Source organism: Macaca fascicularis, chromosome 1, assembly GCF_037993035.2.
Source record: "Macaca fascicularis isolate 582-1 chromosome 1, T2T-MFA8v1.1".
NCBI lineage: Eukaryota > Metazoa > Chordata > Mammalia > Primates > Cercopithecidae > Macaca > Macaca fascicularis.
Window position 1 is genome coordinate 226,913,152 of NC_088375.1, and position 13,873 is coordinate 226,927,024.

General features: G+C 45.6%; 1 protein-coding gene across 12 annotated transcripts in view; it reads right to left on the reverse strand.

Annotated features, from left to right (window-relative positions):
- PARK7 (Parkinsonism associated deglycase) overlaps positions 1–9,421 on the reverse strand; it is a 33,343-nt gene extending 23,922 nt beyond the window's left edge. For 3 of the 12 annotated variants that reach the window (XM_065530168.2, XM_065530164.2, XM_015451148.4), the window contains exons 1-2: positions 1,331–1,365; positions 70–182 (exon numbers count right to left, since the gene is read on the reverse strand). In XM_065530168.2, coding sequence (XP_065386240.1) covers positions 70–159 — 90 coding nt within the window. In that variant the 5' untranslated portion in view covers positions 160–182; positions 1,331–1,365. Of the gene's footprint in view, positions 1–69; positions 183–347; positions 1,366–1,454; positions 1,809–9,353 lie in introns of those variants that run through there. The other 9 variants (XM_065530175.2, XM_065530155.2, XM_065530173.2 and 6 more) reach the window with 5 other exon arrangements.
- Between the last annotated feature and the right edge of the window lie 4,452 nt (positions 9,422–13,873).

Sequence of the window (13,873 nt, forward strand, 5' to 3'; positions counted from 1 at the left end):
ATTCAAAATGATTTAAAAATCCAAAAACCATTTAAAACAGGAATGGCTACAAATCGATGTGGGACTTACCCCAGCTCGCCTCATGACATCTACAGGGATGACCGTCTCCATTTCCTCTGCTCCTTTAGCCAGGATGACCAGAGCTCTTTTGGAAGCCATTTTTATGTTATATGTTTAAAAGGCTTAAAAAAAAAAAAAAAAAAAAAAAAGATTTCAAAAAACTTCCACTGCAACCCTGAGATACCCCAAAATTTAAAGTTTACGAGCATTTTCAAGCAGAGTAAGTACTTCCTAGGGAAATGGTTCTCACAGACAACTGAATACGAAAAAAGCAGCAGGGTAGTTACCTTAACGTTCATTTGTATAGTTTCAATTGCTCTGAGATGCAAACACAATGAGGCTGCTCAAAGGTGTAGTATTGCTTAGATTTTCTTCTACCATGTTCTCGTAAATCCAGCTTTAATAATATGCTGCAAATGAGATTTTCTAAAATACGTGGGTCTCTTGCATTTCACACAATGTACGTGGGATTTTCTAAAGTACGTGGGTCTCTTGCATTTCACACAATTTCGTGGGATTTTCTAAAGTACGTGGGTCTCTTGCATTTCACACAATTTCGTGGGATTTTCTAAAGTACGTGGGTCTCTTGCATTTCACACAACGCGGGGAGACGGTCTTTTTTGAAGTACTGTTTCAGAGAAACGACTAAACTGAATTTCATGGGCAAAAATTTACATAGGGTCCTTCGCAATTAACCTGTAATTTTTTGGAGGGGATTTTTGTTTTCTCAGTTCCAATAACTGTACTAAAAAATTGTGTGTGGGGGTCAACAGTGTTAAATGTCGGAGCACTTTATGACTGAGAAAGATAGAAATCCCCTCACTGAAGTCAACCCGACTACATTCTGTCTCTCCGTGGAGAGTTCTCACTGCAAACGACAGCTACTCAACGAGGTTCCCAATCTTTTTTTTTCCCTATTTAGAGATTATCTGGAAGATTTACCGTCCAAGCAAAACACAGTTTAATAAAACGGTTAGCCAGTTCCATGCCGGCGAGAGATGAGGCAGAAGATTCTGGACGCTTCAGCGTTGCCACCACGCTGGCGGTCAGTCAAGTCCAACGCCAGCGACTGGGCCCGACTGGGAGGCTGGAGGCGAGGGCGGCCCAGACCCAGGCCCCGCGCCGGTTCTGAGCCAGCAGGACACCGTCCAGCGCCCCCACGCCGCCCAGCGCCACGGCCCACACACGCGCCGCGCCCCCGCTGGCCCTGACCTGCACCCCGCCCTTCTTCCTGCAGACGCAGCGCCCCGGCCCTTAGGCGACCACTCACCCCACACCAGGCTGAAGGTGAACGCACGCCAGCACGCACGCGCGCCGCCCGGCCTCCCTCAGCCCCACACTGCGCAGACTCACGCAGCCTTGGCATCTCCTGCGTCACGTCCGGCCGAGCCTACCTCCGACTGAGGCGGGGGTGGCGCCGGGGCGTTTCTAGTTGGACAGCCCTGGGTGAGGCGCATGGAATCCCCCACGAATGGCACAGTCCGGCCTGCCCCGTCGCCCGCGGGGCTTAACTGTCTCGGCAGCCACTCTTCGTGAAGAGCCGGTCCGTGGAGCTGCTGAGGGCTGGCGTTGTTGTCAGAGGGGTTCCTTAGTTCGCGCTCCGTGCACCCCTGCTCCCTTTGCGTTGTTCCTTTTCTGGAGCGCCTTCCTGTTTCGCCCCTGGTCTGTGAGGGCTCTGGTCCAGGCCTCCCTGGGCCTCTCCCCCACGCCTGGTCTCCCGATCTCGGGCGACTCTTGCGCATTTATTCACACCCGGATGTCTCAGGGGTGTGAATTTTTTTTCCTCAGCATTTTTTTTTTTTTTAACGATCCTGATGCTGCCGCATCCACAGGATTAGAGCAGTGCTGAGCACATAAGTCTAATAAGTACCAAGTTGGTCAGATGTATTTACATCATAATCTCAAGTTGTATTTATTGATATGTAAAAGACGGATGTGTTTTCTAAGTATATGTGCTATTTTGATACTTTAATACAATGTGTAATGATTAAATCAGGGTAAATGAGCTATCCCCTTAAACATTTGTCTTTATACCGGGAACATTCCAGTTACTCTCTTCTATAATAACATTTTAAAATAATACAACAGATTACTGTTAACTATAGTCACCCTACAGAACTATCCAACACTAGGTCTTATTCCCTCTTGAGGAGACCACAGATCACCTGGTGACCATCAAGCAGGCCCCTTATCTGAGGAATTTAGAATTAGATATCCCTGTTATCTAAAGTTGGCACCTGGTACCAGGTTAAATCAAAGGAAATAGAGCCCAAAATTCTTAAATGAACTTAGAAGGATCCTGGCTAAATGAACCCAACTTGGATTGAATTTGCAAAAGATGAGACATTGGAAAAGAGACATGAAAAATCCACCACGGCATGCTCAGTCCTGTCTTGCTGAGGCTGCACTCTTCTCCAGCGTTCTTTCTAATAAAACTCCTTTTTCAAACCTATATTGTTGTCGATAAATTCTTCTTACCAATCAGCAAGTCGACCACTTTCTGATGCTGGGGCTCTTGACACCTTGCCCAGCACTTCTACCTATTTTTGTACCTATTAATGAGCCTGTTCATCCCCTTCTCCTGGCTACCTTTCCTGGCCTCTGGTAACCACCAATCTATCTTCATGAGATCCGCTTTTCAAGTTCCCGTGATACTTTTCTTTGCCTGACTTGTTTCACTTAACATAATGACCTCCAGTTCCATCAGTGTTGTTGCAAATAGGATTTTATTATTTTTTATGGCTGAATAGTATTCCATTGTGTATATTCACATTTTCTTTATCCAGTCATCCATTGATGAACACTTCGGTTGATTCCATATTTTCGCTATTGTGAACAGTGCCAGTGCTAATAAGCATGGGAATGCAAATATCTCTTTGATATATTAATTTCTTTTTTTTTTTTTTTGAGACTCCATCTTGCTCTGTCACCTAGCCTGAAGTGCAGTGGCACCATCTTGGCTCACTGCAACCTCCGCCTCTGTGTTGAAATAATTCTCGTGCCTCAGTCTCCCGAGTAGCTGAGACTATAGGTGTGTGCCACCACGCCTGGCTAATTTTTGTATTTTTAGCAGAGACAGGGTTTTACCATGTTGGCCAGGCTGATCTTGAACTCCTGACCTCAAGTGATCCACCTGCCTCAGCCTCCCAAAGTGCTGGGATTATAGGCGTGAGCTACTGCACCTGGCCCTTCCTTTTTGATATATACCCAGTACTGGGATTGCTGGATCATATGGTAGTTCTGTTTTTAATCTTTTGAGGATTCCATACTGTTTTCCATAGTGGCTGCACTAATTGAGATGCTTGCCAGCAGTGTATGAGGTTCCTTCTTCACATCCATCTTGGCATGTTATTCCCTTTTTGATAAAAGCCATTTTAACTGGGATGAGTGATACCTTACTTTCTTTGCATTTCTCTGATTAGTGATATTGAGCCCTTTTTCATCTCTTGCCATTTGTATCTCTTCAGAAATGTCTATTCAGATCTTTTGCCCACTTTTAAATCGGATTGTTTTCTTGCTATTGAGCTCCTAATATATTAGTCATTAGTCCCTCATCAAATGGATAGTTTGCAAATATTTTCTCCCATTCTGTATGTTGTCTCTTTGCTTTGTTGTTTCCTTTGCTGTGCATACGCTTTTTAATTTGATGTAATCCCATTTGTCTGTTTTTGCTTTTGTTGCCTGTGCTTTGAGGTCTTTGCCCAGATCAATACCCTGGAATGTTTCCCCAGTGTTTTCTCTCTTTTCTTTTTTTTTTTTTTTTTTTTTTTTCTTTCTGAGATGGAGTCTCGCTCAGCTGCCTAGGCTTGAGTGCAGTGGCGCAATCTTGGCTCACTGCAACCACCGTCTCCTGGGTTCAAGCAATTCTCTGTCTCAGACTCCTGAGTATCTGGGATTACAGGCACCCTCCATCATGCCTGTCTAATTTTTGTATTTTAGTAGAGACAGCGATTCACCATGTTGGCCACGCTGGTCTCAAACTCCTGACCTCAGGTGATCCACCTGCCTCAGCCTCCCAAAGTGCTGGGATTACAGGCATGAGCCACTGTGCCACACCGTTGAAAAGGGAGGCAAGTACAAGACTGGGCCAATTCCAATTCAGTAAATGCTATCACTGTTTACCCCTTCTCAAGATATGATTAGACTTTGTTAGTAATGTTCAACTTTTCACAAAGATGGTAAGTGCCATCTCAAAACTTAACTGGAGATTGGTTTTATATCTAGATTTATATAGCTGGTTATGTGAATATATTTAAATACTGGGGAAATTCCTTCACTGTCTCAGAACCCAGCAAGATTCACCTGTGTTTTGTGTTCATTTGCCTCGTAAAGGCAAGGGCTGAAGATAAACAAGGTAGCAATGTCTAGAGTTTTGGCCTTAACGATGCCAATCTAATTATAATTCCCTGTATTTAAAATGGTTCCTTTTACTTACTGAAAGGCATTTTAGTATGATTTATGTGTAATATTAAAGATTATTCAACACTTCTCACATCTTATAAATCTATAAGGTCACATGCTTTTAAAATAGTAGCAAGTTAAACTTCACTCTTGAATTCTTTACAATCTAAGTCAAACTAAGTTATAATTTAGGATTGTCTTTAAACAGCCATTCAGAAACATAAAACTGTAGAACTGTGTATTTGTGATTGGGAATGGTGCTTTTGCCAACTTAAAAGGATTAAAGTAGCGGAGATATACACAAATTTTAAAACTATGTGTGATCACAAGACTAAAGATAATTAAAAAGAAAACCACAGATCATTAAAAAATATATATATATAAAAATTAGCCGGGCATGGTGGCGCACGCCTGTAGTCGCAGCTACTCGGGAGGCTGAAGCAGAGGAATTGCTTCAACCTGGGAGGCAGAAGTTGAAGTGAACTGAGATAGCACCACTACACTCCAGCCTGGGCGACAGAGCAAGACTCTGTCTCAAAAAAAAAAAAAGAAAAAAAAATTGCATTTCTGCCTAACTAATTTTTGTATTTTTATTAGAGACAAGGTTTCACTATGTTGGTCAGGTCTCGAACTCCTGACCTCAAGTGATCTGCCGACCTCAGCCTCCCAAAGTGCTGGGATTACAGTTGTGAGCCTACTGTACCTGGCCATATTTCCTTCTTTCTTTTTTTTTTTTTTTTTGAGATGGAGTCTCGCTCTGTTGCCCAGGCTGGAGTGCAGTGCAGTGGCACAATCTTGGCTCACTGCAAGCTCTGCCTCCCAGGTTCATGCCATTCTCCTGCCTCAGCCTCTTGAGTAGCTGGGACTACAGGCGCCCGCCACCATGCCTGACTAACTTTTGTATTTTTAGTAGAGATGGGGTTTCACCTTGTTAACCAGGATGGTCTCGATCTCCTCACCTTGTGATTTGCCTGCCTTGGCCTCCCAAAGTGCTGGGATTACAGGTGTGAGCCACCACGCCTGGCCACATTTATTTCAAGAAATAAATTTTTTGTTAGTTTACAAAGCACTTTGGTATATTTCATGTGATTCTTACAATGGTGGTGAGTGTGTTGTTTCTTTTGTTTAATTTTAAAAATTGGAGCTGAGCGGGGCAGCTCATCCCAACACTCTGAAAGGCCGAGGCAGGAGGATTGTTTGAGCCCAGGAGTTGGGGACCAGCCTGGGCAACATGGCAAGGCCCTGTCTCTACAAAAAACTTAAAAAATTACATGCCTATGGTTCCAGTTACTTGAGAGGCTGACGGGGAACTGGGGGGGAATCGCTTGAGCTGAGGAGGTCAAGGCTGCAGTGGGTCATGATCTCATGCCACTGCACTCCAGGCTGGACGACAGAGTGAGACTGTGTCTCAAAAAAAAAAAAAAAAAAAAAAAAAATGTGAATAACTGATGAACACTGAACTTGTGCAAAAGTTTGAAATGTCTTTAATCATATGACATTTAAGAAGAAACTTTTAGGAGTTCTGGATGACTTCAGTTTTGGCTGTTTGCAAAGGAAGCAGCTGTGAAGGGGTGTGGAAAATAGGAATGACAGAGAGAGGAGAGACAAGTGGTCAGATGTGTGCTTCTTGAACCAAGGAGGGATACAGTTGGATGGAAGGAAAACCAAAAGAAGACAGGCTTTTCTGATCCAGTCCGCGTGGTAAACTCTTTTCTTTTTTTTTTGAAACGGAGTCAGTCTGTCACCCAGGCTGGAGTGCAGGGGCATGATCTCAGCTCACTGCAACCTCTGCCTCCGGGGTTCAGGTGATTCTCCTGCCTCAGACTCCTGAGTAGCTGAGGTTACAGGCAAGCACCACCACGCCCAGCTAAATTTTTTGTGTTTTTAGTAGAGACAGGGTTTCACCATGTTGGCCAGGCTGGTCTCAAACTCCTGACCTCAAGTGATCCACCAGCCTCAGACTCCCAAAGTGCTGGGATTACAGGCATGAGTCACTGCACCTGGGCCCGTGGTAAACTCCTAAAAGGAGTCAACAATGCTCCTACTCCTGGTCTGCTACAGGATGAAACAGCCACTATAGTGTAAAGATGACAGATGTTTCAGCAGTGAGAGCCAGAGAGAATGAACTGGAGTTAACATTCCTGAGACATACACATCACCATCAAGACCTGAAATGGACCACAGTCAGCATTAATTCTTACCAAGTGAATACACTGCACGGTTTGAAAAAGTCAAGTATTACTTGTGGCAGATTGGATTATTTTTCAGAATTAGTCACTCCCCTTCCCCCTGCATGGGTGGAGTCTACGTCCTGTCCCTTGATTTTGGGTTTGGCCTTGTTTTGGTCCATGGAATGTGAACAGACACCTGAACAAAGCCTTGAAAAGTCTGCCCTGATGATTAGGTTGTGCTCTTATACTGTTGAATTGCTGTAGGAAGAGCTTTTCCCCCAGGCAAGTTGCTGCTGTTCCCTCAACCTGGGTTTCAGAATGAACATGTGGAACAGAGTGGCCCCAGCCAACCTGCACAGCTAACAACCTGAAGCAGAGTTACTACAACCCAGTGGCAAACTGTAGCAGCCAGGTTTTGCTATGGAGCAGTAGTTAACCCATGCAGCAGCAGCCCTCTAACTCAGTCCTTCCCCTTAGCCCTGCTCCCCAGAAGCAAGTATTTTCAACTGTTTCAATTATTTCTTCTGGTAGTATATCAGTCTTTTGAAACAGTATGCTAATATTTTATTTCTCATTTATCATCTTTAGACCTTATATATTGACTTCCTGGCAGGTCTTATAATTTTCCTTCCACAGATGTGAAGGTTGAGGTCCAGAAGGGTGAAATGACTGTGTAAGGTCCTGCAGTCTTGGTCAAATTCAGATTACTGATGCTAAATTTCACACTCTACCCACCATATACTGTCTACCGATTAAAAGTCAGTTACACTCAAGACACTCTACAGTTCATGCATATTTCCCATCACACATAAAACCAAAAAAAATTTTACCAAAAAATACTGCTGTACTACTGACAACGAAGACACTTCTGAGTTCAGTCTCCAATTTCCAGGCAGAACCGCCCCCATCCTATCCACTACCTTTTTTTTTTTTTTTTTTTTTTGAGACGGAGTCTGACTCTGTCGCCCAGGCTGGAGTGCAGTGGCGCGATCTCGGCTCACTGCAAGCTCCGCCTCCTGGGTTTACGTCATTCTCCTGCCTCAGCCTCCTGAGTAGCTGGGACTACAGGCGCCCTCCACCGCGCCCGGCTAATTTTTTGTATTTTTAGTAGAGACGGGGTTTCACCGTGGTCTCGATCTCCTGACCTTGTGATCCGCCCACCTCGGCCTCCCAAAGTGCTGGGATTACAGGCGTGAGCCACCGCGCCCGGCTCCACTACCTTTTTAAATCAACATTTGACAACTCTTTATGCATCGCGGGAGGTACAAAGGAAGAAACTGCCGGTTTTATTTCTTTTTTAGAGACCGGGCCTGGCTATGTTGCCCAGGTTGGCCTCCACCTCCTGGGCTTAAGGGATCCTCCTGCCTCAGTCTCCCAAGTAGCTGGAACTACAGGTGTAAGCAACTATGCCTGGCCAAAAACGCCGTTTTTTCAAGGAACGTAGCTTCTCGTAGCAGTTGCAACTTTTAATGATGAAATATTGCTCTGCCTGTGAAGGTCACAAGGCAATAACAGAGAAATGGCGTTGACAGTGTTAGTAATAGCCACCCACAGCCATCTGGTCATCGTTCCAAAAAAACAACTCCCCTCAGAATTATCCTGATCTTAGCGGCAAAAAAAAAAACAAAAAAAAAAAAACAAAAAAAAAAAACAAAAAAAAACAAAAAAAAACAAAACTGCTCCCAAGTTATTGTTTTTCCATGGGTCGCTCTTAAATTTGGCATCTCATTAAGTAAACACTCTAAATCATTCTTGGCCGGGGCGGTGGCTCACACCTGTCATCCCAGCACTTTGGGAGGCTGAGGCGGGTGGATCACCTGAGGTCAGGAGTTCCAGACCAGCCTCACCAACGTGGCGAAACCCTGTCTCTACTAAAAATACAAAAAAATTAGCCAGACGTGGCGGTGCACGCCTATCGTACTGGCTACTTGCGAGGCTGAGGCAGGAGAATTGCTTGAACCCGGAAAGTGGACGTAGCAGTGAGCCGAGATGGCGCCATTGCACCCCAGCGTGGGCAACAAGAGCAAAACTCCATCTTAAAATAACATAAAATAAAAATAAAAAATAAATCATTTTCTATATTTCATCTAGAGAGAGCGCATCATTCTAGCATTTTGCCTTTAGTTATTTATTGCGTCTTCCCCAGTCCTGTGAACGCCGGGAGAACCTTCTTGTCTTGGTGGTTGCTGCATCCCCAGCATCTGTCACAGCCCCTGGCACACAGCAGATGCTGACCAAGTATTATCCTGCTTTTACCCTCTATTATTTGACAGCCTTCTTTATTGCTATAAATTAATATTTTACATTTGCAGAACTCTACAGTTTACAACGTGATTTCAACTAATTTCTTATTCCTATTTTAATCTTATTTCTCACGTCAAATTCATCTCACCGAACTACAAAATGAAGCAGAGGAGGAATCTGAACTGTAGTTACTGGGCATAAAGAAGCCCTCTGGGGCACTGAATAAACGTAGCTGACATCATCCCATAAAGGCCGGGTTCAGGCACGCCCTACAGAGGTCCGGCAGAAACGGCGAATTTCCCCTCTGGAGCCCCCGAAAGGTTAGGTCGGTGAGACTGGAGAAGAGTGGGCGAGCCCTGACATTTGAGGCGGCGCTGGCGCAAGGGGGAAATTCTGACACCGAAGTCTGTGAGGGGCCCCGGGAACGGCTTTGCCTCTGCGCCCACCAGTGTGAAAAGCACCCCCACCGTGGCCTACCAGACACAACTCCCACAGGACGCGGGAAACCGACCGGCTGACCCGCATGTCGTAGGTCTACTTCCGGCGGCCGCAGCACGCGGCACCCGGGATTGGCCGAGCCGGTGGCAGTGGGCGGGACCGTCGCGTGTTCCCAGCCGCTATCGCGGTCGCGTCGGAGCTTGCAGGTCAGATCCGTCGTAAATGCGCCGGGTGCTGCTGGGCTTGGCCTGAGAGTAACAGCCCCTAAAGGTCACTTCCTTTAGAGCGTCGCGTGTGGGTCTCTGCGCCCTGGAGTCGCTTTGCCTCAGCTACCTCGCCGACTTCCGAGGGGTGGGTACAGCCTGCCGGATGCAAGGCGGGAGGTCGAGCCCTTTGGCACCTGCTGGGGCCAGATTCGTCCTGGTGACCGCAGCCCACAGGCTCAGCAAAGAACGACGACGATTTGCCTGTTCCCATCCCGCGAGCCTTGGTGTATTGGGGAATCAGATGCAGTCTCTGATGGTTTAACCACCTCGTTGGTGGCTCATTGGAAAATCTGCAAAGCCCAGTGTGGAAGCAAGGCTGTGGCTTGGACAGCGTTTTCTGTTTGTTTCTCTCCGGTTGTTTATGGAAAACACTTATTGCCATCCCTTCCATGGCATCTTATTTCTTTTATTTTCTTTCTGAGAAGTAGAGACGGGGTCTTGCTATGTTGCCGAGGCTGATATTGAACCCCTGGACTCAAGCGATCCTCCCGCCTTGGCCTCCCAAAGTTTTGGGATCACAGGCATGAGCCACCGCCCCCAGCGAGCATCTTATTTCTTGAAGTGAGAGTAAGATCCCATTACTTAGGGTTTCAGTCAGGGGTTATCAAAAAGCCTTTTAAGATAACTTACTTGCAAATGTGAATAGCAATGCCTGCCCAGAGGTGAGTGAGGACCTAGTGAGATCTTACATAAAACACCAAGCTCAAAAGAGTTGAAATGTTGAGTCCTGTAATATTTCCGGTTATAATTCTCTAATTCCGTTTCCATAATGCTTTCAAATTCCAATACTTTGGAAACATACAGTGATCAAGGAGTTATGCCAGTATTTCTCTCAACGGGCAAGGCAAAATCCATATTCCACCCAGCGGTAGACACTTGAATGTAGCAAAACTTTTCTGGCCAACTCCCTATCCTTTACTGTATCCTAGAGATCCCTTCCTTATCTTGAGGCCCACCTACTCTGGAGGTTGGTAAGCAGTGGCTACACCCAGGATGAGAACTATATTCTGGTGACCTTTCGTATGTCTGTAGTTCTGTGAATCTGCTGAATTTGGCAGTGACTCCTATGTAGGGGATTAAAAGTTTGAATCCTGCTACAATGTGCTTCAACAAATCCCTTCTTTCTTATCTACCACATTGGTACCTCTTAACACTCCCTCACTCAGTTTCTCTGTTTCGGGAACTTCCTGGAACTTCACTTCCTTCGTGCTTTGGCAAAAGCATTTCCTTCTGCTGGGAATACCTCCTCTACTTCCATATTAGCTTTTTGTTTTTTTGAGACGAAGACTCGCTCTGTTGCCCAGGCTAGAATTCAGTGGCTCGATCTCGGCTCACTACAACCACTGCCTCTTGGGTTCAAGCAATTCTTTGCCTCAGACTCCTGAGTAGCTGGGATTACAGACTCCCCACACCATGCCCGGCTAATTTTTCTAATTTTAGTAGAGACAGGGTTTCACCATGTTGGCCAGGCTGGTCTTGAACTCCTGACCTCATGATCCACCTGCCTCAGCCTCCCAAAGTGCTGGGATTACAGGCGTGAGCCACCGCGCCTGGCCTTTATCAGCCTTTTATCAGGATGGGTAATATATTACCCATCCTGGAAAACCCAGGTAGAGTGCCAATCCCTCCAGGAAACTTTCTCTATTCCCGTAGCACTTTGCACTCCTATTATAGAATCTGTAGGGCTGTGTGGCCTTATCTTAGTTCCTTCCACTCAAGGCTGGGAAGATTGTTGGGATGGCACTTTATCTATATATGCCTCACAAGACAGTAAAACTCATTCCAGAAGTATCTATGGAGCGCTTGTCATGTGTTCTCAGGAGTGCTCTGGGTGCCAGGGATGCAGCAGTGAACAGTGTCCCCTCTCATGGAGCTTATGTTCCATGAGGAAAGACAGGCAAGAAACAAAAGCACAAATAAATAGCATGCCAGGCGGTGGTATGTACTAGGAAGGAAAACAAAGGAGGGAGAGAAAATGGAGAATAATGATGGGGGGAGGGTGCTCGTGTAGACACTGGTCAAAGAATGCTGTTTTCTGAGGAGAAAACCCAAATAAGATGAGGGAGTAGCCGGGTGCAGTGGCTCCCACCTGTGGAAGCACAGAAGAACAGGAGACGGATCTTGTGGAGAATGACTTTTGCGTGGAATTACTTGGTAGCAAATGCTGATCACCATTAAAAAGCTCAGAAGGAAACAAAATCCATCTCCTGGTGTTGCCTTGCTTTTGATTTGTTGAATAAGAACACTTGAACGCTAACTGACAGTAGTTGAGATTAATTTGTATATTCCTTAATTTTAATAGTACTTTCCTTCCCAAGGGCTAAGGTGAATGCGGGGGATGGGGAGCTAGTACCCCACAGTCAGAAGCTGGCCTTCAGTACAAAGTCATGTTACTTCAGGATAATGTTGCCTTTTGGGGTGATACTGCTTTGATCACAGTTGTCACTTGTACCCCAAAGAATAGTTTTCCCCTTAATGGCATGTAGCAACTCTCTCTCTCCATCCGAATTTAAAAATAAAGAGCACGTGTTTACTTAATGGTTTTTGATTATGTGCTCTTTTTTTTTTTTTCCCTGAGACGGAGTCTCGCTCTGTCGCCTGGGCTGGAGTACAGTGGCCGGATCTCAGCTCACTGCAAGCTCCGCCTCCCGGGTTTACATCATTCTCCTGCCTCAGCCTCCTGAGTAGCTGGGACTACAGGCGCCCGCCACCTCGCCCGGCTAGTTTTTTGTATTTTTTTAGTAGAGACGGGGTTTCACTGTGTTAGCCAGGATGGTCTGGATCTCCTGACCTCATGATCCGCCCGCCTCGGCCTCCCAAAGTGCTGGGATTACAGGCTTGTGCCACCGCGCCCGGCCTATGTGCTCTTATTTTAAGCGAGTCTAACTTCCTCCAAAAAGTGACTACTATGAGGCTATCCATTCTGCTCTTTATCACATTTCTCAAAGTTTAAATTGATCGTCAGTTTCTTGGTAGTCATTCACGTAGATGAGCTCTGATGTGGTTTCCAACTCAGTTCTTAAACCGCTGAATTGACAGTCTTACAACCTTGGTTGCTGAGTCAACAAATCTTGTTACTAATTCACAGGAATGCACCATTACAGTTAGCTCCTACGTTAGTCATACCTCTTGGCCAGATGTTAAGGTAGCTTTGGAATGAGACAACACCCATTTCCATACCTGTTGTCTCCATTCCTTAAATGTGGCAGTATGGTGTGGTGGCAGAGCCTGTTCTCGCTCTCTGAGTCCAGCCTGTCTGGATTTAAGCCCAGCTCTGTCCCATGCTAGCTAAGTAATCTTGAACAAATGAGTTATCCCTCATGCCTCAGGTTCCCCATCTATAAAACGGGGATCACAGAACCTGTGTACTTCACAGGGTCACTATGAGGATTAAATGAATGAATATAGGTAAAGCTGGAACACTGGCCTGGAGTAAAGCCTCAAATGCCTTACCTCAGGAATACAACTCCCTTGGCTTCTGTTTCTTCACATTAGAATAGTAACAATAATTCTTACCTCATGGAGTTCCTGCATTGCAGATGTTATGCTCAACATTTTTTTGTGTTCATCTGTGAGACGGAGTCTCACTCTGTTGCTCAGGCCAGAGTGCAGTGGTGTGATCTCAGCTCACTGTAACCTCTGCTTCCCAGGTTCAAGTGATTCTCCCACCTCAGCCTCCCAAGTAGCTGGGACTACAGGCGCATACCACCATGCCCAGCTAATTTTTGTATTTTTAGTAGAGACGATATTTCACCATGTTGGTCAGGCTGGTCTCAAACTCCTGACCTCAGGTGATCTGCCCACCTCAGCCTCCTAAAGTGCTGGGATTACAGGGATGAGCCACCGCACCCGGCCTGTGTTAAACACTTCAAATATTTTATTTAGCCTCTTCAGAAGGAAACAAAATCTGTCTTCTGAGGCTAAATAAAACATTGAAAGTGTTTCGCATAACATCTGCAATGCAGGAAGCCACCCATAATTATTAGCTAATATTATTAGAAAACATTTATTTATCAGTAGTCACAATCTGTTTACATTCAGTGATGAAAGGACCAGAGGAATGGACTACAGAAAGTGATACACCATAAACACGTGCCATCTTGGTGAGGATGGCGAGGGACAGAAATGACATAGAGTTTTTGCCTTAAGATACAATGACAGCATCTAGAGAAATAATCAAAGTGAAGCTTGCTCTTAGAGTAAGAGCAAGTTCCCAGAGCTCAAACTGTTTAAGCGCATGAGCGACAGCAAAGAGACTTCATACAGGGGTTGTGACCCTAAGGTCCACAGATG